The 24178-nt window shown below is 39.5% G+C and overlaps 2 protein-coding genes and 1 pseudogene across 2 annotated transcripts; all 3 read left to right on the top strand.

Moving 5' to 3' along the window:
- The first annotated feature begins 191 nt into the window (after positions 1-191).
- On the top strand, positions 192-1846 carry LOC121769545. Its single transcript, XM_042166385.1, has 2 exons — positions 192-222; positions 322-1846. The coding sequence occupies exon 2, from the start codon at positions 337-339 to the stop codon at positions 1684-1686; it is 1350 nt and encodes a 449-aa protein (XP_042022319.1). The 5' UTR covers positions 192-222; positions 322-336; the 3' UTR covers positions 1687-1846.
- Positions 1847-10462: 8616 nt separating this feature from the next.
- LOC121768957 lies at positions 10463-13943 on the top strand (annotated as a pseudogene).
- A 360-nt stretch (positions 13944-14303) lies between these two features.
- LOC121769557 lies at positions 14304-15958 on the top strand. Its single transcript, XM_042166404.1, has 2 exons — positions 14304-14334; positions 14434-15958. Exon 2 carries the CDS (start codon positions 14449-14451, stop codon positions 15796-15798), a length of 1350 nt encoding a protein of 449 aa, XP_042022338.1. The 5' UTR covers positions 14304-14334; positions 14434-14448; the 3' UTR covers positions 15799-15958.
- The last annotated feature ends 8220 nt before the right edge of the window (positions 15959-24178 follow it).

The following is a 24178-nucleotide window of genomic DNA, read 5'->3' as shown; positions in this document are numbered from 1 at the left end:
CAAACATTAATGGAAAACCATCCAACCAAATATTATGTCTTAAAACACAGGTTTACACCAAACATTAATGGAAAACCATCCAACCAAAAATTAAGTCTTAAAACACAGGTTTAAACCAAACCGCTAAATAGTAGAAACGTCACATCCTAAACTTTTATCTATAAATGGACTGCATACATTTCTACAAACACACACAAATTAAGCTTTGGCATTTCTACTTTGGTAAGTCAACTCTCAAATAGTCCATATTGTTTGTATATATGGTTTCATTGAAGTTAATTTGATTGTACATTATCGATGCTAATCTCACTAAAATTGTAGTGAAGTTGGAGAAACATGACAACCCCCCACTCCATAGTGCTCCTCGTCCCAAGTGGTACTTCAAACCCATATGCATGCTGCCAGGACAACGGTTACCTTGGTTACGGAGGCGATAGCGTGTTCAACCCTCTCGTGAAGATCGCAGTCGAGAAAGCAACAGTGAACAACAACTACGTTCACCTCCGATTTACTTACAACAACAAATACTGGCAAAGATCCAAAGACAATTACAACCTCGTCGCGGTATCAAACCAGCCAGTAGAGGACACGACAGACCCGTTTTGCACACTCTTTGAGCCGAGCGTGACATCGGGTCATGTGAAGTTCACCCACGTCCAGTCCGGCTTGTCCGTGCAGTCCAGCTACGCTCCCAACAATCTGGGCCTCAGCAAAGACTATGGCTACGGGAGTTTTGGGATGACGGATTGGGATGCGTTGGTTAAGATGCCTAAGCATATAGCCCTGAAAGGAGACAACGGGATGTACCTCAAAGCTATCGAAAGATATGGCGCGCGCGTACAGTTCGGATCGAACGATGAAACCGATAAATTATCGGCCCACACTGTGACACTGATGCCCGACGGACACGTGCGGCTACATTCGGATTATTTTGGCAAGTTCTGGTTTATGGCTGCTTCTGATTCCGGTTGGGTGTACGGCGATTTTAATGATGATCCGAAATTTGTTTCTACCACTATCTTCCAGCCGATTAAAATCGACGACAACACCATAGCGCTTCGAAGCACGGCCAACAACGACTTTTGCATACGTTACTCAGACGCAAATGTGAGCGACTGTCTAGCTGCACGGGCTGACTACATCCAGACATCGTCGAGAATGCAAGTGCAGGAGCTGGTGATGAACAGGAAGATCTACAACGTGATTTATCGGATGGAGGACGCGAGGATATATGGCGAGACTCCTTTTTTGGCTGGCACTACTACCCTCACCAACACCAAGGATCAAGTGGATACCATGAGTGTGCAGATCACATATCAAGACCAGAAATCTTATACTTTTAGCCGCGGGTTTTCGCTGAAAGCTGGGGTGTCCGCCACCATCAAAACAGGGGTGCCCTTCGTAGCCGAGGATAAGATTCAAGTTTCTTTTGAGATAAGCGGGTCGTTTCAGTGGGACACCACCACAACCACTACAACTACTGTTACGGCTCAGGGCTCGGTTCCTGTGCCGGCAAACAGTACGGTTAAAGTTCATTATGTTGGGACAAGGGGCACTTGCAATGTCCCTTACAGTTACAGTCAAGAAGATCAAAGCTCCACCACCGGTGAAATTACATATTATGATCTGACTGATGGTATATACGAGGGAGTCAGTTGTTACAACTTCGACTTTAAAGTCGAATAATCTCAAGTCTACATGTGTGCTGCATCATCGATCACCTTTGCTTTTTTCATCTTCGGAGGTTAATTACTAACCTCCCATGTATCTTACGTGCTGTTCGTTTGATACTATGTTTATTGTAACCGTCTTCCTTAATACTATCAATAAAGATCGATGAGAAGAAGCCCAACTCCTTAATCGGTGATGACAGCCTGCCAGCTTAGGGACAAGTTCACAGATTTCATCAGTTGATTCAATAGAGTGTGTAGTACTAGGAAGAGTCGAATGAACCGATTTCAAATCATAAATAGCCGAAGCAAAACGCTTCGAGACAAGGGAGTATCCACACAGATGCTTTAGGTCTTCAAACCGGCTTAATATCAACGAGTTGTTGGCAATTGAAACATAAAATGAAATTTAAACATAAAATGAATATAATAATATCTCACATCGGTGTACACAAAGAGCTTAATTCACTATATAAGTCTCATGGGCCTCTCCTCTTATAACCAATTGGTTTTAGAATGGAACTCATTGATTTATATCATGGTATCAGAGCGGGTCGCCGACTGTGGGTCAAATTTAACTGACCCAGCAGTATATCTGGGCTAAAACCCAAAAATGACAGACGCAACAGTATATTTGGGCTTAAAATTTGGGCCAGTGGTCCACCCGATCGAAAAAAATTTGGGCCAATTATCCAATCGATCAGAAAAAAACCCAAAAATGACTGACCCAACAATATATTTGGGCTTAAAATTTGGGCCAGTGGTCCAACCGATCGAAAAAAATTTGGGCCAATTGTCCAATCGATCAGAAAAAAAAGTCCAACCCGATCAGAAAAAAAGTCCAACCCCTCCAAGGGTTTTAAGGAGGGTGTTGTCAATTGAAACTAAAAAATAACCCAACAGTATATTTGGGCTTAAAATTTGGGCCAGTGGTCCAACCGATCGAAAAAAAATTGGGCCAATTATCCAATCGATCAGAAAAAAAAAGTCCAACCCCTCCAAGGGTCTGAGGGAGGGTGTTGGCAATTGAAACTAAAAAAATAACATATAACTGTCCCAGGTGTTGGCAATTGGCAATTGAAACTAAAAAAACATATAACTGTCCCAAACTGATACGAACCCCTATTATTATTATTTAGTTTAGATATTATAGGGATTTAGCATATCTTTTTCTATATCTTTGTTTTCTTGTTCATTAAGTCAGTAGCATTATAAATAGGATAGACTGTTATCTTTTTTATTCATTCAATCAATTAATGAAATATTTTCCCACCAAAGATATCGTGTGTTTTCCAATCCTAATTTTGGATTTCCTCCGCCGATCCTAATTGAACGCCGGAGTATTCTATTAGCCGCCAAGTTATCTGCCCGACGGGAGCGACTCCCGCGCACAGAAACTCTACCATCGTCCGCCGAGCCTGTTGGCCGCCGAAAATTTATCTCCGCCGCCGATGCTTGTTAAGGGAAACACCCTTAACAACTGGTGCTTTCATTGGGAGATCTCACCCTCCCACCATCTCGAACCGAAGCTACACCGCTGCCCGACGGAAAACATTCCGCGCACAGCAACTGCTTTGGTTGTCGAGTCTCGCATGTCCGCCGAGCTCTAGCCGCCGGACAACTCTACTTCTGCAACGCCCGACGGGAAGGATTCCCGCGTGCCGCGTCGAAGTCAGACGATCATCACCACCATTTCTACCACAACCACGATTCAGTCCGTCGACATGTCATACGACTACGCCGGCTATTGCCATCGTAAATACAATTTCCCTCAACCTGTGCAGCCGTTTCACCCCTGCCACACCCGACAGCCCACTTGCTGGGACCCATCCTGGACCCGTCGGAGACAGCCCACTTGCTGGGACCCACCATGGACCCGTCGGACAACTGCATATCAGCATTCTTCATCCTACGAGCTAGATATGTACTCGCCATCACCGCCCAAGCGCCGACCTACCTGTTGGGACCCACTTGTCTATCGAGAGACACCAAGGCAACGCCCCTTCAACGAGGTCTCGGTGTATGATCAGCCGCCACCCAAGTACATGCAGGAACCCGTTTCCAGTAAACTAGATCGCGTTTTGGACAGATTGGACAAATTCGAGGCTTGGAGAGACGACACAGATCACCTCTTCGAGAAGCTTGAGGAGTATCCGAGGCGACACCAACATCTTCATAATGGCCGCGCCGAGCAGCCTACATACCGGTCACCGCAGTCCGACCGATTTCTGGGTCACGGCACAGCTCCGTTGACTGCCGTTGCCCCGCCACGGTCCGGCGTCACGCATCAGCCACAACAGTCCAGCAAGTTTATTGATTCGGGGAAGCAGTGTGGTCTACCCAATACTCCCAATCTCATGGTTCGATCACTCACTCCTGTCCAACAAGCGGCCTTAGACGATTACAACGAGAAATTACGTATTTATAGGTTAGAGCAAGCCGCTTTGCTCGCCAGTTTGAACGGGTCGTTTGAGGAGAACATTCAAGATGAGAATTTAGCCGAAGAGAAAACTGATAATACCCCCACGATAGTATTCGGTGATGAGGTTCCCAATGACATTACCGATGTTCACAATGATGGCACTCCTCCTGATGTTCCAAACAACGAGTCCCCTGGAGAGTTCCTCAAGAACAAAGGGATTGTCAAGAACGACAATGAGCCACCGCAAGTGCTCGTTGGTGTATATGATGAGAAGATTGGTGAAAAGGAGGAGACATTGCTAGAAGATAAAGAGGAGGATGGTTCTATTGGTGAAATGGAGAAGATAATCGCCTCACTCAATGTTGTTCAAGTGTCATCCAAAAATGTTGTTGGAAATTGTTGGGGCAAGAAAGGAGATGGTGTTTATACCGATTTGCCCGTAATTGCTTGTGTCAATGTGTATTTGAATGTCGGTGATATTCCAAGTATGAATCATCGATCAACATCGTTCGACAAAGATGCAAGGTTGATCCCTCCGAGTAATGACATGCCATGCTTGGGCATTCTGGAAGGCGTGGACAAGCTTTTCGATTTGGCAAGGAATTTTTCCGACAAAGTTGGGTCTCCTTTGTTAATTTTTTATGGAAGTGAAAAAGGGAAACGTTCATCTGTTCGGTGTGTGTTTGATCCAGGAGGAGTTGCCTCGCCGAAGCTTCTGCTTTCAACTCTCCTTTTTACTTCGTGGTTCCCACCTTGAGGACAAGGTGGATTTTAACCGTGGGGGAGTTGATACGAACCCCTATTATTATTATTTAGTTTAGATATTATAGGGATTTAGCATATCTTTTTCTATATCTTTGTTTTCTTGTTCATTAAATCAGTAGCATTATAAATAGGATAGACTGTTATCTTTTTTATTCATTTAATCAATTAATGAAATATTTTCTCCACCAAAGATAACGTGTGTTTTCCAATCCTAATTTTGGATTCCCTCCGCCGATCCTAATTGGACGCCGGAGTATTCTATCAGCCGCCGAGTTATCTGCCCGACGGGAACGACTCCCGCGCACAGAAACTCCGCCATCGTCCGCCGAGCCTGTTGGCCGCCGGAAATTTATCTCCACCGCCGAGCGAAACTTGCCGCCGGTGCTTGTTAAGGGAAACACCCTTAACACAAACTGAAACTAGTATATAAATCACATGGGCCACTCCTCTTATAACCAATTGGTTTTAGGATGGAACCCATGGATTTCTATCAGTAGTTCCTCTGGGATGCGAGCAAAGTGATCGACCCCACTTCCTTCTTCCAGTTTTGCTTGTTTCATTTTTCAAGTAACGGCCTAAAAGGTTAAATTTCAAGGTCAGAATCTCAACAATCTAACATGGCTTAAATACTTACCGAATCTGATGCAAGGACTGAGGCAATAATAATACAGTGACAGATTTCAACTGAAAAAACACATTAGACGGCGTATATTGTGCATAAATTGTGAACTAAGTTGGCCTTTTTGTGCAAGCACGATTGCACGAACTATACAAGATAAATCAGACATGAATTCGACTAAGTTGGCTTCGTTACAGTCAAATAAACTTACAAAACCATAAATTAAGTTCAACACAGACAATCCTCGACACGACAACAAGATAGCAAGATCTAAACAAGACAACATCACACATGAATACAGAGATAGGAGATTATGGCAAGCCACAAAATGGATAACATAAAACATGAAGTTGGGCTTCACAATGCTTATTATTTTATAAACATAGGAAATATATTTCTTGTGTGCAAACCACACACATGGCATCACAACAATAATCTTGGGCAAGCTGGGCTTATAATTTATTACTCCCTCCATTTTATATAAATAGACAATTTCTTTTTTTTACGTTCCCTACAAAATAATCTATATCCATTTATTACAATAAATTCTTTTTCTCTTTTACTTTATTATTTATAAGTTCTATTATCCATTATATTATGTTAATGGAGTATTTTTTTATTCTCTCTTACTTTACTAATTTGTACAGCATCATCTCTAATTAGCTTATTTTTACAGAATGGAGGGAATATTTATTTTCTAGACTATTGATTCCTCACTTTAGACTTTGGCGAAATTAACTTTATTATCATATTCATAGTAATGCGCTTAAATTAGTATTATCTAGTTTTACTCTTTTCTTTTCTCGTTTAAAATTGCACTACTGCTTTTCTAAGTAACTATAGTTAGTCTTAGTCCCATGGCACAATCAAAACATTGACCTGACACCCACCTACATGAATATAAAACAAAGAGAAAATTCAATGTTCGGTTCTTAGCTCAATAAAAAATGACTAGCTAGTAAACACGGTTTGCATATTTTTAATAAATGTATTTGCCTCGTTTTGAATGTCAATTATATATATTATATTCATAATTACATATATTTCTATATTACAAGGAAAGACTTAGAAAAAGGCATAAAATAGCAAAATTGAAGTCTGGACCCTACAGGAATTGCAACAACCTTAGTTCGAGCCAATTTTGCTGAAATTTTGAAGTCCAATCATTCCTTAATGCAAATCATTCTCTTAATCTTTGAAAGGGTTTCCCTTGGGTATCTTCAATGTCTCAATCGGTGTTCTGTAGAAAAAGTTATGACAATTCTACAAACATTGCGCATCTGTTGTCATCTGTTGACATTTTTCTAACGGTTATTTAGAGTTTGCATTTTATCACTACCTTATATATTACTTCATTCGTCCCACAAAAATATGGACATTTAGGATGACACCGGAATTAATGTACAATTGGTAAGGTAAGAGAGTGATGGAAAGAAAAAGTAATTATAGTATTATTAGTAGCGAATAATAATGAGGCCCGCTTTATTAGAGAGAAAGAAGTTACTAAAAATAGAAGGGGATATTTTTGTAGGACATTTCAAAATTAAAAATATTTTTATTTTTATAGAATAAAAGAAATATTAATTTTTATATTATTTTAAATGCACATATCCTCAGAAGATTCCATGTTTTCATACTTTGGTAGTGGGAACTTATCTTTTTAAGGTTGCTTAGGTGTCGTGAGGTTGATTGAATAGATGCTTCTAATAATTCAATGAAAATAATTAAATATTCACGTAAACTTTAGAACAATCACAATGCATGGAAACGAATTTATTTGGCTGTAGTAAGTTCGCTGAAAATAATTAAACATTCTTTAAGAGAAAAAACCACGTAAACTTTAGAACAAACACAATGCATGGACGAAATGAATTTATTTGGCTGTAATAAGTGGGGGGAAGCTTTTCAGGGTGTGATAAATAATTATATTAATATGAAATTATAAAATTTAATAAATCTTTTATTATTTTGTTAAAAAAAACCCTATTGTATATGAAAACGAATTACGTTCCAGTGTTTTTATTTGAATAATTTCCATAGTCGAAAATAGAAATTCATAAATTTATAATATTGCATAATGAGAAATCATCTTTTGACTTATTTAAACAACGTTTCAGTTGTTTAATATATACATTAGAAATACAAAAGATAAAAAGAATTAAAATGCTTAACAAAATAAATTAGAAATGATAAAAACAAAATAACATTAGAATAATATTAAAAACACTTTACATGAAAAAATTAAAGGCTAGAAATTCATAAATTTATAATATTGCATAATGAGAAATCATCTTTTGACTTATTTAAACAACGTTTCAGTTGTTTAATATATACATTAGAAATACAAAAGATAAAAAGAATTAAAATGCTTAACAAAATAAATTAGAAATGATAAAAACAAAATAACATTAGAATAATATTAAAAACACTTTACATGAAAAAATTAAAGGCATTTGATATCATAAATACGTTAAAAATAAAAATGTATAAAAAAGTAAATCTATTAAAAAATGATGATGCTTTACAAGATAATAGAAAAATGAAAACCTGTTTTGTAATTAAAAGTAGTAGTAATGTGGAGTAATAAACTTGGATCTCGTGACTCCATAAAATATCATCCTTTAAATTAGTGGGAACTTATTCTTTTCATTTGTCTTTTTAAGGTTGATTAGGCGTCGTGAGGTGGATTGACAAGGGGCTCCCAATAATTCATAGAAAATAATTAAATAGTCTTTGGAATACATGATTTTATAGTAAAAACACAATGCATGGGAACGAATTCATTTGGTTGCAGTGCCATAAACTTTATCTATAAATAGAGGTGATTCTTTTGAAGAAAACTCATCGAGCTAGAGTCGAAGAAAGATACTACTACTTACTACAATCCTTCAGGTAATCTTCTTTCCCCACCCTTTATTTTCAAGTCTTATAGTTATGTTATGTAATCTACTAATCTACATTATTTGAAATAATTGTATTCCATTGTTATGTTTGGGGCAAAAGAGGTCGAAGAAACATGGCAAGTGAACATCGTGATCGCGATCAACATGAATAAAGGAGAGTCTTATGTATGCCGCAGGCGGTCTACAATGGTTGCTTCCTCAAAGCTCTACACACTCACCTTCCTCACCGGCCTCCCCATATACTACAGATATGTTACGAATCCCATATCTTAGGAAATCCCAATTATTTAGTTATCTTTTTTTTCACCATATCTTTGTTTTCTTATTTAATAAGTTGTTAGGGTAGTAGTATTCTAGTATTATAAATAGGAGAGCTTGTTATCATTTTAATCATTCAATGAATACAATATTATTTTGGCCAAGTCCATGTGTGATTCTTTGAATCCCTAATTCCTTACGCTAACTGCTGCTCGACGGAATCTCTCCGCGCACAGCAGGAAACGTATATCTGATCTGTAGCCGTTGCCCGACGGGTTGGAACCCGCGCACAGCCGCCCAGATCCTTATCCCCGCCGACCCTCACGGGTGCCGGATTCTCTTTATCAGGTTATTTTCCGTTTTATCGGTTCGTTAGGAATTTAGGTTCTTAACAAGATACTTCCGCTTCAATTCCTCCGACCGGGACGAAGTGGCTTCCGGGTACGAGGTTTTTCCGATGGAGGACGGCCACGTCGTGATAAAGTCCGATTACTACGAGAGGTTCTGGCTGCAGAGCAACACATGGATTCAAGTCCGATTACATAATGTTGATCATTAACATTTAGTGCGGGGATCTGGTGACGAAAGCAAGAGCAAGCAGAGTGGTTGCCTGAGCTCATCAGAGAGGATGACATTGACAGGCTAAAGGAAGAGAACGAGAAGCTGAGCCAGATGATTGAAGCCGAGACTTAGGAGCACGTGTGTAAGAATAGGGAGCTTGATTTACTGTTTTATTGTGATTGAATTGTGCACTCTCTTCTTATATATTTTCGCTCTTTACATTATAGATTTGATCACTACTATGAACAATCTAGTTAATCAGCCAATACAAACACAATCTCATAACATACGAGATTAAAGTTGAATAATTAAGAAACTAATCATCATAACCTTATGAATAGGAAACACAATCTATTTAGCTCTATTTTAATTTTTTTACTTGTTGGGCTTTTTTTGTGGGCCTTTTCCTTTCTTTAAAAGTTTTCCCACTGCGCTCAAGATCATTTATTGGTGAGGACCTTTCCGAAAAATATGTTAATGGGCCGGGCCTTTTGGAATCGGATAGGCAACTTCGGTTGCGTCCATTGGATGAAATATTTTTGTTTAAATATTTGATGAATTTCAAGTATTTGGATAAAATATTTATATAAAATAATGTTTCCAAATATTTTACATGCATGTGTAATTTCCCAATAATATTATTTTTGGCTTTGGAATTTGATGAAATAATTATAAGAAATCGTTCATTGCATCTTTCATACGATAAAAAAATATTGTTCTTTTATTTCAACCTTTATAACCACAATTTCCATGATTATAATTCATTACTTGAAATTTTGAAATAATTAAAAGAAATGCCTTTGAATTTGATTGATTTAAATTTTTTCCTCATTAATTCATTTACACCCAACAGTTTATTTATTTTATTTGATTTTGTTTAGACTCCCTCCCACTTTTCGTTCTTTTAAAACATCCAAAGTTTTTATTGTTATGCATTCCAGAGATATAGGAATTAATTATATAAAATTATTGCAGTAGTTTATAAAATATACCTCAATATTCTCTGCGATTGATTCGCTTTCGTATTTCGTGATTTTTAATTATAGAAAATACACAAATTAAGTAGTTTTGCGTTTGCTGCAGTTTATGACCGTACAAAATACTGATTTTCATGAGTATAGACTCTTTGTCCCAGTGGCAAGGACCTTAGAAATTATTGTACAAAGAGCCGAGTTCGAGCCTATTTCCTTTTTCTTTTTTTTAAGTATAAGAATTTATATTTGTGAGTTTATTTGTAATTTCATTTTTTTTAAAATACTGATTTTTATGAGTGACTAAATCCCCAATCCAAAGCCCTAGACGGCGATCGAGTATCAATGGAGGATGTCTGCGAGGGAAAGGACTTCTCATTCCCCTCTCAGGAAGAGAAGATCCTCTCATGGTGGGAAGAAATCAGCGCCTTTTAAACCCAGCTTGACCGCACCAAAAATTGCAAGGAATACATCTTCTACGACGGCCCGCCTTTCGCCACCGGCCTCCCCCGCTACGGCCACATTCTCGCCGGAACGATCAAGGACATCGTCACGCGCTATCAGTCGATGACGGGGCATCACGTCACCCGAAGATTCGGCTGGGATTGCCACGGGCTGCCCGTCGAGCATGAAATCGATCAGAAATTGGGGATTAAGAGCAAAAAAGATGTGATTGAGAAGGGAATCGCGAATTACAATGAAGAGTACCGCGGCATTTTGCAGAGATACGTCGCCGAATGGGAGAAGACTGTGGTGAGAATGGGAAGGTGGATCGATTTTAAGAATGACCATGGATTTGAAATACATGTAGAGTGTGTGGTGGGGATTTGCGCAGTTGTATCAGAAAGGACTTGTTTACAAAGGATTCAAGGTACTTCTCTGTTTCTATTGGTATTCAAATTCAAAATTGATGTGTAATTGTTGCTGATTTTGGATAAATGTTGTTTTATGCAGGTCACACCATATAGTATTGGTTGTAAAACTCCTTTATCTAATTTTGAAGCTAATTTAAACTATAAGGAGGTTTCTGATCCAGAAATAATGGTGGCTTTTCCTGTGGTTGATGATGCTGATGGTGCTTCCTTCGTTGTGTGGACAACGACGCCGTGGACGCTGCCTAGTAATCTTTCGGGAAAGTCTTTGTGGTTGCTGAATCTAGATTATCAGAACTTCCTATCGAAAAGGCTAAGAAGAGTGTGGCAACTAAGAATGTCGATACGTATGAAATCTTGGATAAGTTTAGTGGTGCTTCTCTCGTGGGGAAGAAGTGCGTCCCTTTGTTCGATTACTTCAAGGACCACTCTGGTTTTGCGTTTAAAGTCATGGCAGATAGTTATGTGAGCGGTACTGGTATTGTTCACTGCGCTCCTGCGTTTGGGGAAGATGATTACCTTGTCTGTCTTGACAATGGCATATTCAGCAAGGAGAAGGGGAAAGAACTGGTTGTGGCTGTAGATGATGATGGATGTTTCACAGAAAGAATTGTTGAGTTTCGTGGCCAGAAAGTGAAGAAAGTGAAGGAGGAAGATAAAGACACGGATAAAGACATCATTCAGGCTGTAAAAGAGAAGGGGAGACTAGTGAAAAGTGGAAGGTATACACATAGCTAAACCCTAAACCCTAAATCAGACTCTCCTCACATCTACAGAGCCGTGCCAAGCTGGTTCTTGGCCGTGGAAAAGATTAAGCAGCTGTTTGCTGGAGAATACCGAAAAGACTGAATGGGTGCCAAAGTTTGTGAAGGAGAAACGTTTCCACAACTGGCTTGAGAACGCTAGGGACTGGGCAGTCAGCCGGAGTAGGTTTTGGGGCACTCCTCTTCCTGTGTGGAGCAATGAAGCCGGTGACGAGATTGTTGTGGTGGATTCCATTGAGAAACTGGAAAAACTTTCTGGTGAGAAGGTCACTGACTTGCATCGTCATAAGATTGATCATATTACTATCCCTTCGGAGCGGGGTGGTGGTGTTCTTAAACGAGTGGAGGATGTATTCGATTGTTGGTTTGAGAGCGGATCCATGCCTTACGCTCATATGCACTATCCATTTGAGAATGTGGAACTGTTTGAGAACAATTTTCCTGGAGATTTTGTGGCCGAGGGTCTAGATCAAACTCGTGGATGGTTTCTACACTCTCATGGTTCTCTCGACTGCACTTTTCGGAAAGCCTGCTTTCAAAAACCTCATTTGTAATGGGCTTGTGCTGGCTGAGGATGGGAAGAAGATGAGTAAGAGGCTGAAAAACTATCCTCCGCCATCTGAAGTGATCGATGAGTATGGAGCTGATGCGTTGCGCTCTACATGATAAACTCTCCAGTTGTTCGTGCTGAGCCGCTGCGTTTTAAGAAGGAAGGGGTGTATGGTGTGGTCAAAGATGTGTTCCTACCATGGTATAATGCTTATAGGTTCCTTGTGCGGAATGCTAAACGCCTTGAAGTCGAGGGGCTTGCGCCGTTTGCACCACTCAATCATTCCGTCCTTCAGAACTCCTCGATTGTGCTGGACCAGTGGATCAATTCGGCTACACGGAGCTTAGTACATTTCGTACGTGAAGAAATGGATGGTTATAGGCTCTACACTGTGGTTCCTCGTCTCGTGGAGTTTCTTAACGACTTAACAAATACGTATGTTCGATTTAATCGGAAGAGGCTGAAAGGTCGGACTGGGGAAGAAGATTGCAGAGTTGCCCTTTCGACTCTTTACTATGTCCTTCTCACAGCATGTAAATCCATGGCTCCATTCACACGTGCTCGAGGAGCTCAACGTGAAATCTTTGGTGCCATGTAACGACACACTCAAGTACGCCACGCTGCGTGCAGAGCCTGATTTTGGGGTGCTGGGGAGAAGGCTTGGGAAATCGATGGGGGAGGTTGCGAAGGCAGTGAAGGCGATGTCAACAGACGATATCTTGAAGTTTGAAGAAACAGGAGAGTTCACTATCAACACACATGTTTTAAAGCTCAGTGATGTCAAGATAACTAGAGAGTTTAATGCAAAGGCTGAGGAAGTGGATGCTAAAGGAGATGGCGATGTCTTGGTGGTGTTGGACTTGCGCAGTGACGAGTCTCTGTATGAAGCCGGAGTTGCTCGTGAGATTGTGAACCGGGTCCAGAAGCTGCGGAAGAAAGGTGCACTAGAACCCACTGACCTGGTGGAGGTTTTCTTCAGGTCATTGGACGAGGACGAAACAACTTGTCGGGAAATCCTTGATTCGCAGGATGCTTACATCAGAGGGGCGCTCGGGTCGTCATTGCTGCCACATTCTTTGCTTCCTCCCCATGCTGAAGAGAGCTACCATGGGATATTGAACCTGTCCTTCGCGATCACACTAGCAAGGCCAGCGCTCGTGTTGAACTTGGACGGTGTCGCTGCATTGTTCGATGGGAACACCAAGCGGGTGCAGGGATTGCTGGCCTACTTGTTGATGAGGGATCGCCATAGCTCCAACATGGGAAGGGCAAGACGAGGGTCGGTTGCATCGAAGATCTGCCTCCGGTGACTGTGGTGTGGTGTTGGGGGAACATGTGTTCTTGACTGTTGGTGACTACATTACAAGCAAGAAGTATGTGTGATTTTTGGTTCTTCTTTGTCATTTTCTGAAATTGTAGTTTATTTATCTCTTTTTTTGGCTATAAGAATTTAGTGAGGGAATACAAATAAACAAAACAAGCAATTTTGTACATTGATATTTGATAGTAGTACTGGGACTGGGAGTATGATTTTTTCTTCTAGTTAATCTACATATATTTCAGAATAGTACTGGGAGGATTCACACTAGTATTAGTACAAGTAAGTAATTACACTGTCACTAACAAACTTATTGGTTGTGATAGAAAATATTATATGAAAATTAGGGAGAAAGTAATCCAAGGAGAGCACGCATCTAAATTCTAATGATGGGAAAACCATCCAACCAAATATTATGTCTTAAAACACAGGTTTACACCAAACATTAATGGAAAACCATCCAACCAAATATTATGTCTTAAAACACAGGTTTACACCAAACATTAATGGAAAACCATCCAACCAAAAATTAAGTCTTAAAACACAGGTTTAAACCAAACCGCTAAATAGTAGAAACGTCACATCCTAAACTTTTATCTATAAATGGACTGCATACATTTCTACAAACACACACAAATTAAGCTTTGGCATTTCTACTTTGGTAAGTCAACTCTCAAATAGTCCATATTGTTTGTATATATGGTTTCATTGAAGTTAATTTGATTGTACATTATCGATGCTAATCTCACTAAAATTGTAGTGAAGTTGGAGAAACATGACAACCCCCCACTCCATAGTGCTCCTCGTCCCAAGTGGTACTTCAAACCCATATGCATGCTGCCAGGACAACGGTTACCTTGGTTACGGAGGCGATAGCGTGTTCAACCCTCTCGTGAAGATCGCAGTCGAGAAAGCAACAGTGAACAACAACTACGTTCACCTCCGATTTACTTACAACAACAAATACTGGCAAAGATCCAAAGACAATTACAACCTCGTCGCGGTATCAAACCAGCCAGTAGAGGACACGACAGACCCGTTTTGCACACTCTTTGAGCCGAGCGTGACATCGGGTCATGTGAAGTTCACCCACGTCCAGTCCGGCTTGTCCGTGCAGTCCAGCTACGCTCCCAACAATCTGGGCCTCAGCAAAGACTATGGCTACGGGAGTTTTGGGATGACGGATTGGGATGCGTTGGTTAAGATGCCTAAGCATATAGCCCTGAAAGGAGACAACGGGATGTACCTCAAAGCTATCGAAAGATATGGCGCGCGCGTACAGTTCGGATCGAACGATGAAACCGATAAATTATCGGCCCACACTGTGACACTGATGCCCGACGGACACGTGCGGCTACATTCGGATTATTTTGGCAAGTTCTGGTTTATGGCTGCTTCTGATTCCGGTTGGGTGTACGGCGATTTTAATGATGATCCGAAATTTGTTTCTACCACTATCTTCCAGCCGATTAAAATCGACGACAACACCATAGCGCTTCGAAGCACGGCCAACAACGACTTTTGCATACGTTACTCAGACGCAAATGTGAGCGACTGTCTAGCTGCACGGGCTGACTACATCCAGACATCGTCGAGAATGCAAGTGCAGGAGCTGGTGATGAACAGGAAGATCTACAACGTGATTTATCGGATGGAGGACGCGAGGATATATGGCGAGACTCCTTTTTTGGCTGGCACTACTACCCTCACCAACACCAAGGATCAAGTGGATACCATGAGTGTGCAGATCACATATCAAGACCAGAAATCTTATACTTTTAGCCGCGGGTTTTCGCTGAAAGCTGGGGTGTCCGCCACCATCAAAACAGGGGTGCCCTTCGTAGCCGAGGATAAGATTCAAGTTTCTTTTGAGATAAGCGGGTCGTTTCAGTGGGACACCACCACAACCACTACAACTACTGTTACGGCTCAGGGCTCGGTTCCTGTGCCGGCAAACAGTACGGTTAAAGTTCATTATGTTGGGACAAGGGGCACTTGCAATGTCCCTTACAGTTACAGTCAAGAAGATCAAAGCTCCACCACCGGTGAAATTACATATTATGATCTGACTGATGGTATATACGAGGGAGTCAGTTGTTACAACTTCGACTTTAAAGTCGAATAATCTCAAGTCTACATGTGTGCTGCATCATCGATCACCTTTGCTTTTTTCATCTTCGGAGGTTAATTACTAACCTCCCATGTATCTTACGTGCTGTTCGTTTGATACTATGTTTATTGTAACCGTCTTCCTTAATACTATCAATAAAGATCGATGAGAAGAAGCCCAACTCCTTAATCGGTGATGACAGCCTGCCAGCTTAGGGACAAGTTCACAGATTTCATCAGTTGATTCAATAGAGTGTGTAGTACTAGGAAGAGTCGAATGAACCGATTTCAAATCATAAATAGCCGAAGCAAAACGCTTCGAGACAAGGGAGTATCCACACAGATGCTTTAGGTCTTCAAACCGGCTTAATATCAACGAGTTGTTGGCAATTGAAACATAAAATGAAATTTAAACATAAAATGAATATAATAATATCTCACATCGGTGTACACAAAGAGCTTAATTCACTATATAAGTCTCATGGGCCTCTCCTCTTATAACCAATTGGTTTTAGAATGGAACTCATTGATTTATATCATGGTATCAGAGCGGGTCGCCGACTGTGGGTCAAATTTAACTGACCCAGCAGTATATCTGGGCTAAAACCCAAAAATGACAGACGCAACAGTATATTTGGGCTTAAAATTTGGGCCAGTGGTCCACCCGATCGAAAAAAATTTGGGCCAATTATCCAATCGATCAGAAAAAAACCCAAAAATGACTGACCCAACAATATATTTGGGCTTAAAATTTGGGCCAGTGGTCCAACCGATCGAAAAAAATTTGGGCCAATTGTCCAATCGATCAGAAAAAAAAGTCCAACCCGATCAGAAAAAAAGTCCAACCCCTCCAAGGGTTTTAAGGAGGGTGTTGTCAATTGAAACTAAAAAATAACCCAACAGTATATTTGGGCTTAAAATTTGGGCCAGTGGTCCAACCGATCGAAAAAAAATTGGGCCAATTATCCAATCGATCAGAAAAAAAAAGTCCAACCCCTCCAAGGGTCTGAGGGAGGGTGTTGGCAATTGAAACTAAAAAAATAACATATAACTGTCCCAGGTGTTGGCAATTGGCAATTGAAACTAAAAAAACATATAACTGTCCCAAACTGATACGAACCCCTATTATTATTATTTAGTTTAGATATTATAGGGATTTAGCATATCTTTTTCTATATCTTTGTTTTCTTGTTCATTAAGTCAGTAGCATTATAAATAGGATAGACTATTATCTTTTTTATTCATTCAATCAATTAATGAAATATTTTCTCCACCAAAGATAACGTGTGTTTTCCAATCCTAATTTTGGATTCCCTCCGCCGATCCTAATTGGACGCCGGAGTATTCTATCAGCCGCCGAGTTATCTGCCCGACGGGAACGACTCCCGCGCACAGAAACTCCGCCATCGTCCGCCGAGCCTGTTGGCCACCGGAAATTTATCTCCACCGCCGAGCGAAACTCGCCGCCGGTGCTTGTTAAGGGAAACACCCTTAACAACTGGTGCTTTCATCGTGATCTCACCCTCCCACCATCTCGAACCGAAGCTACACCGCTGCCAGACGGAAAACATTCCGCGCACAGCAACTGCTTTGGTTGCCGAGTCCCGCCTGTCCGCCGAGCTCTAGCCGCCGGACAACTCTACTTCTGCAACGCCCGACGGGAAGGATTCCCGCGTGCCGCGTCGAAGTCAGACGATCATCACCACCATTTCTACCACAACCACGATTCAGTCCGTCGACATGTCATACGACTACGCCGGCTATTGCCATCGTAAATACAATTTCCCTCAACCTGTGCAGCCGTTTCACCCCTGCCACACCCGACAGCCCACTTGCTGGGACCCATCCTGGACCCGTCGGAGACAGCCCACTTGCTGGGACCCACCATGGACCCGTCGGACAACTGCATATCAGCATTCTTCATCCTACGAGCTAGATATGTACTCGCCATCACCGCCCAAGCGCCGACCTACCTGTTGGGACCCACTTGTCTATCGAGAGACACCAAGGCAACGCCCCTTCAACGAGGTCTCGGTGTATGATCAGCCGCCACCCAAGTACATGCAGGAACCCGTTCCCAGTAAACTAGATCGCGTTTTGGACAGATTGGACAAATTCGATGCTTGGAGAGACGCCACAGATCGTCGCTTCGAGAAGATTGAGAAGTATCCAAGGCGACACCAACATCTTCATAATGGCCGCGCCGAGCAGCCTACATACCGGTCACCGCAGTCCGACCGATTTCTGGGTCACGGCACAGCTCCGTTGACTGCCGTTGCCCCGCCACGGTCCGGCGTCACGCATCAGCCACAACAGTCCAGCAAGTTTATTGATTCGGGGAAGCAGTGTGGTCTACCCAATACTCCCAATCTCATGGTTCGATCACTCACTCCTGTCCAACAAGCGGCCTTAGACGATTACAACGAGAAATTACGTATTTATAGGTTAGAGCAAGCCGCTTTGCTCGCCAGTTTGAACGGGTCGTTTGAGGAGAACATTCAAGATGAGAATTTAGCCGAAGAGAAAACTGATAATACCCCCACGATAGTATTCGGTGATGAGGTTCCCAATGACATTACCGATGTTCACAATGATGGCACTCCTCCTGATGTTCCAAACAACGAGTCCCCTGGAGAGTTCCTCAAGAACAAAGGGATTGTCAAGAACGACAATGAGCCACCGCAAGTGCTCGTTGGTGTATATGATGAGAAGATTGGTGAAAAGGAGGAGACATTGCTAGAAGATAAAGAGGAGGATGGTTCTATTGGTGAAATGGAGAAGATAATCGCCTCACTCAATGTTGTTCAAGTGTCATCCAAAAATGTTGTTGGAAATTGTTGGGGCAAGAAAGGAGATGGTGTTTATACCGATTTGCCCGTAATTGCTTGTGTCAATGTGTATTTGAATGTCGGTGATATTCCAAGTATGAATCATCGATCAACATCGTTCGACAAAGATGCAAGGTTGATCCCTCCGAGTAATGACATGCCATGCTTGGGCATTCTGGAAGGCGTGGACAAGCTTTTCGATTTGGCAAGGAATTTTTCCGACAAAGTTGGGTCTCCTTTGTTAATTTTTTATGGAAGTGAAAAAGGGAAACGTTCATCTGTTCGGTGTGTGTTTGATCCAGGAGGAGTTGCCTCGCCGAAGCTTCTGCTTTCAACTCTCCTTTTTACTTCGTGGTTCCCACCTTGAGGAAAGGTGGATTTTAACCGTGGGGGAGTTGATACGAACCCCTATTATTATTATTTAGTTTAGATATTATAGGGATTTAGCATATCTTTTTCTATATCTTTGTTTTCTTGTTCATTAAATCAGTAGCATTATAAATAGGATAGACTGTTATCTTTTTTATTCATTTAATCAATTAATGAAATATTTTCTCCACCAAAGATAACGTGTGTTTTCCAATCCTAATTTTGGATTCCCTCCGCCGATCCTAATTGGACGCCGGAGTATTCTATCAGCCGCCGAGTTATCTGCCCGACGGGAACGACTCCCGCGCACAGAAACTCCGCCATCGTCCGCCGAGCCTGTTGGCCGCCGGAAATTTATCTCCACCGCCGAGCGAAACTTGCCGCCGGTGCTTGTTAAGGGAAACACCCTTAACACAAACTGAAACTAGTATATAAATCACATGGGCCACTCCTCTTATAACCAATTGGTTTTAGGATGGAACCCATGGATTTCTATCAGTAGTTCCTCTGGGATGCGAGCAAAGTGATCGACCCCACTTCCTTCTTCCAGTTTTGCTTGTTTCATTTTTCAAGTAACGGCCTAAAAGGTTAAATTTCAAGGTCAGAATCTCAACAATCTAACATGGCTTAAATACTTACCGAATCTGATGCAAGGACTGAGGCAATAATAATACAGTGACAGATTTCAACTGAAAAAACACATTAGACGGCGTATATTGTGCATAAATTGTGAACTAAGTTGGCCTTTTTGTGCAAGCACGATTGCACGAACTATACAAGATAAATCAGACATGAATTCGACTAAGTTGGCTTCGTTACAGTCAAATAAACTTACAAAACCATAAATTAAGTTCAACACAGACAATCCTCGACACGACAACAAGATAGCAAGATCTAAACAAGACAACATCACACATGAATACAGAGATAGGAGATTATGGCAAGCCACAAAATGGATAACATAAAACATGAAGTTGGGCTTCACAATGCTTATTATTTTATAAACATAGGAAATATATTTCTTGTGTGCAAACCACACACATGGCATCACAACAATAATCTTGGGCAAGCTGGGCTTATAATTTATTACTCCCTCCATTTTATATAAATAGACAATTTCTTTTTTTTACGTTCCCTACAAAATAATCTATATCCATTTATTACAATAAATTCTTTTTCTCTTTTACTTTATTATTTATAAGTTCTATTATCCATTATATTATGTTAATGGAGTATTTTTTTATTCTCTCTTACTTTACTAATTTGTACAGCATCATCTCTAATTAGCTTATTTTTACAGAATGGAGGGAATATTTATTTTCTAGACTATTGATTCCTCACTTTAGACTTTGGCGAAATTAACTTTATTATCATATTCATAGTAATGCGCTTAAATTAGTATTATCTAGTTTTACTCTTTTCTTTTCTCGTTTAAAATTGCACTACTGCTTTTCTAAGTAACTATAGTTAGTCTTAGTCCCATGGCACAATCAAAACATTGACCTGACACCCACCTACATGAATATAAAACAAAGAGAAAATTCAATGTTCGGTTCTTAGCTCAATAAAAAATGACTAGCTAGTAAACACGGTTTGCATATTTTTAATAAATGTATTTGCCTCGTTTTGAATGTCAATTATATATATTATATTCATAATTACATATATTTCTATATTACAAGGAAAGACTTAGAAAAAGGCATAAAATAGCAAAATTGAAGTCTGGACCCTACAGGAATTGCAACAACCTTAGTTCGAGCCAATTTTGCTGAAATTTTGAAGTCCAATCATTCCTTAATGCAAATCATTCTCTTAATCTTTGAAAGGGTTTCCCTTGGGTATCTTCAATGTCTCAATCGGTGTTCTGTAGAAAAAGTTATGACAATTCTACAAACATTGCGCATCTGTTGTCATCTGTTGACATTTTTCTAACGGTTATTTAGAGTTTGCATTTTATCACTACCTTATATATTACTTCATTCGTCCCACAAAAATATGGACATTTAGGATGACACCGGAATTAATGTACAATTGGTAAGGTAAGAGAGTGATGGAAAGAAAAAGTAATTATAGTATTATTAGTAGCGAATAATAATGAGGCCCGCTTTATTAGAGAGAAAGAAGTTACTAAAAATAGAAGGGGATATTTTTGTAGGACATTTCAAAATTAAAAATATTTTTATTTTTATAGAATAAAAGAAATATTAATTTTTATATTATTTTAAATGCACATATCCTCAGAAGATTCCATGTTTTCATACTTTGGTAGTGGGAACTTATCTTTTTAAGGTTGCTTAGGTGTCGTGAGGTTGATTGAATAGATGCTTCTAATAATTCAATGAAAATAATTAAATATTCACGTAAACTTTAGAACAATCACAATGCATGGAAACGAATTTATTTGGCTGTAGTAAGTTCGCTGAAAATAATTAAACATTCTTTAAGAGAAAAAACCACGTAAACTTTAGAACAAACACAATGCATGGACGAAATGAATTTATTTGGCTGTAATAAGTGGGGGGAAGCTTTTCAGGGTGTGATAAATAATTATATTAATATGAAATTATAAAATTTAATAAATCTTTTATTATTTTGTTAAAAAAAACCCTATTGTATATGAAAACGAATTACGTTCCAGTGTTTTTATTTGAATAATTTCCATAGTCGAAAATAGAAATTCATAAATTTATAATATTGCATAATGAGAAATCATCTTTTGACTTATTTAAACAACGTTTCAGTTGTTTAATATATACATTAGAAATACAAAAGATAAAAAGAATTAAAATGCTTAACAAAATAAATTAGAAATGATAAAAACAAAATAACATTAGAATAATATTAAAAACACTTTACATGAAAAAATTAAAGGCTAGAAATTCATAAATTTATAATATTGCATAATGAGAAATCATCTTTTGACTTATTTAAACAACGTTTCAGTTGTTTAATATATACATTAGAAATACAAAAGATAAAAAGAATTAAAATGCTTAACAAAATAAATTAGAAATGATAAAAACAAAATAACATTAGAATAATATTAAAAACACTTTACATGAAAAAATTAAAGGCATTTGATATCATAAATACGTTAAAAATAAAAATGTATAAAAAAGTAAATCTATTAAAAAATGATGATGCTTTACAAGATAATAGAAAAATGAAAACCTGTTTTGTAATTAAAAGTAGTAGTAATGTGGAGTAATAAACTTGGATCTCGTGACTCCATAAAATATCATCCTTTAAATTAGTGGGAACTTATTCTTTTCATTTGTCTTTTTAAGGTTGATTAGGCGTCGTGAGGTGGATTGACAAGGGGCTCCCAATAATTCATAGAAAATAATTAAATAGTCTTTGGAATACATGATTTTATAGTAAAAACACAATGCATGGGAACGAATTCATTTGGTTGCAGTGCCATAAACTTTATCTATAAATAGAGGTGATTCTTTTGAAGAAAACTCATCGAGCTAGAGTCGAAGAAAGATACTACTACTTACTACAATCCTTCAGGTAATCTTCTTTCCCCACCCTTTATTTTCAAGTCTTATAGTTATGTTATGTAATCTACTAATCTACATTATTTGAAATAATTGTATTCCATTGTTATGTTTGGGGCAAAAGAGGTCGAAGAAACATGGCAAGTGAACATCGTGATCGCGATCAACATGAATAAAGGAGAGTCTTATGTATGCCGCAGGCGGTCTACAATGGTTGCTTCCTCAAAGCTCTACACACTCACCTTCCTCACCGGCCTCCCCATATACTACAGATATGTTACGAATCCCATATCTTAGGAAATCCCAATTATTTAGTTATCTTTTTTTTCACCATATCTTTGTTTTCTTATTTAATAAGTTGTTAGGGTAGTAGTATTCTAGTATTATAAATAGGAGAGCTTGTTATCATTTTAATCATTCAATGAATATATTATTTTGGCCAAGTCCATGTGTGATTCTTTGAATCCCTAATTCCTTACGCTAACTGCTGCTCGACGGAATCTCTCCGCGCACAGCAGGAAACGTATATCTGATCTGTAGCCGTTGCCCGACGGGTTGGAACCCGCGCACAGCCGCCCAGATCCTTATCCCCGCCGACCCTCACGGGTGCCGGATTCTCTTTATCAGGTTATTTTCCGTTTTATCGGTTCGTTAGGAATTTAGGTTCTTAACAAGATACTTCCGCTTCAATTCCTCCGACCGGGACGAAGTGGCTTCCGGGTACGAGGTTTTTCCGATGGAGGACGGCCACGTCGTGATAAAGTCCGATTACTACGAGAGGTTCTGGCTGCAGAGCAACACATGGATTCAAGTCCGATTACATAATGTTGATCATTAACATTTAGTGCGGGGATCTGGTGACGAAAGCAAGAGCAAGCAGAGTGGTTGCCTGAGCTCATCAGAGAGGATGACATTGACAGGCTAAAGGAAGAGAACGAGAAGCTGAGCCAGATGATTGAAGCCGAGACTTAGGAGCACGTGTGTAAGAATAGGGAGCTTGATTTACTGTTTTATTGTGATTGAATTGTGCACTCTCTTCTTATATATTTTCGCTCTTTACATTATAGATTTGATCACTACTATGAACAATCTAGTTAATCAGCCAATACAAACACAATCTCATAACATACGAGATTAAAGTTGAATAATTAAGAAACTAATCATCATAACCTTATGAATAGGAAACACAATCTATTTAGCTCTATTTTAATTTTTTTACTTGTTGGGCTTTTTTGTGGGCCTTTTCCTTTCTTTTAAAAGTTTTCCCACTGCGCTCAAGATCATTTATTGGTGAGGACCTTTCCGAAAAATATGTTAATGGGCCGGGCCTTTTGGAATCGGATAGGCAACTTCAGTTGCGTCCATTGGATGAAATATTTTTGTTTAAATATTTGATGAATTTCAAGTATTTGAATAAAATATTTAGATAAAATAATGTTTCCAAATATTTTACATGCATGTGTAATTTCCCAATAATATTATTTTTGGCTTTGGAATTTGATGAAATAATTATAAGAAATCGTTCATTGCATCTTTCATACGATAAAAAAATATTGTTCTTTTATTTCAACCTTTATAACCACAATTTCCATGATTATAATTCATTACTTGAAATTTTGAAATAATTAAAAGAAATGCCTTGGAATTTGATTGATTTAAATTTTTTCCTCATTAATTCATTTACACCCAACAGTTT

Source organism: Salvia splendens, chromosome 15, assembly GCF_004379255.2.
Source record: "Salvia splendens isolate huo1 chromosome 15, SspV2, whole genome shotgun sequence".
NCBI classification, from domain to species: Eukaryota; Viridiplantae; Streptophyta; class Magnoliopsida; order Lamiales; family Lamiaceae; genus Salvia; species Salvia splendens.
This window is presented reverse-complemented; position numbering and strand designations above follow the sequence as displayed.

Coding starts and splice junctions, on each gene's coding strand:
- LOC121769545 (XM_042166385.1), top strand. CDS start 337: ATGACAACCCCCCACTCCATAGTGCTCCTCGTCCCAAGTGGTACTTCA.
- LOC121769557 (XM_042166404.1), top strand. CDS start 14,449: ATGACAACCCCCCACTCCATAGTGCTCCTCGTCCCAAGTGGTACTTCA.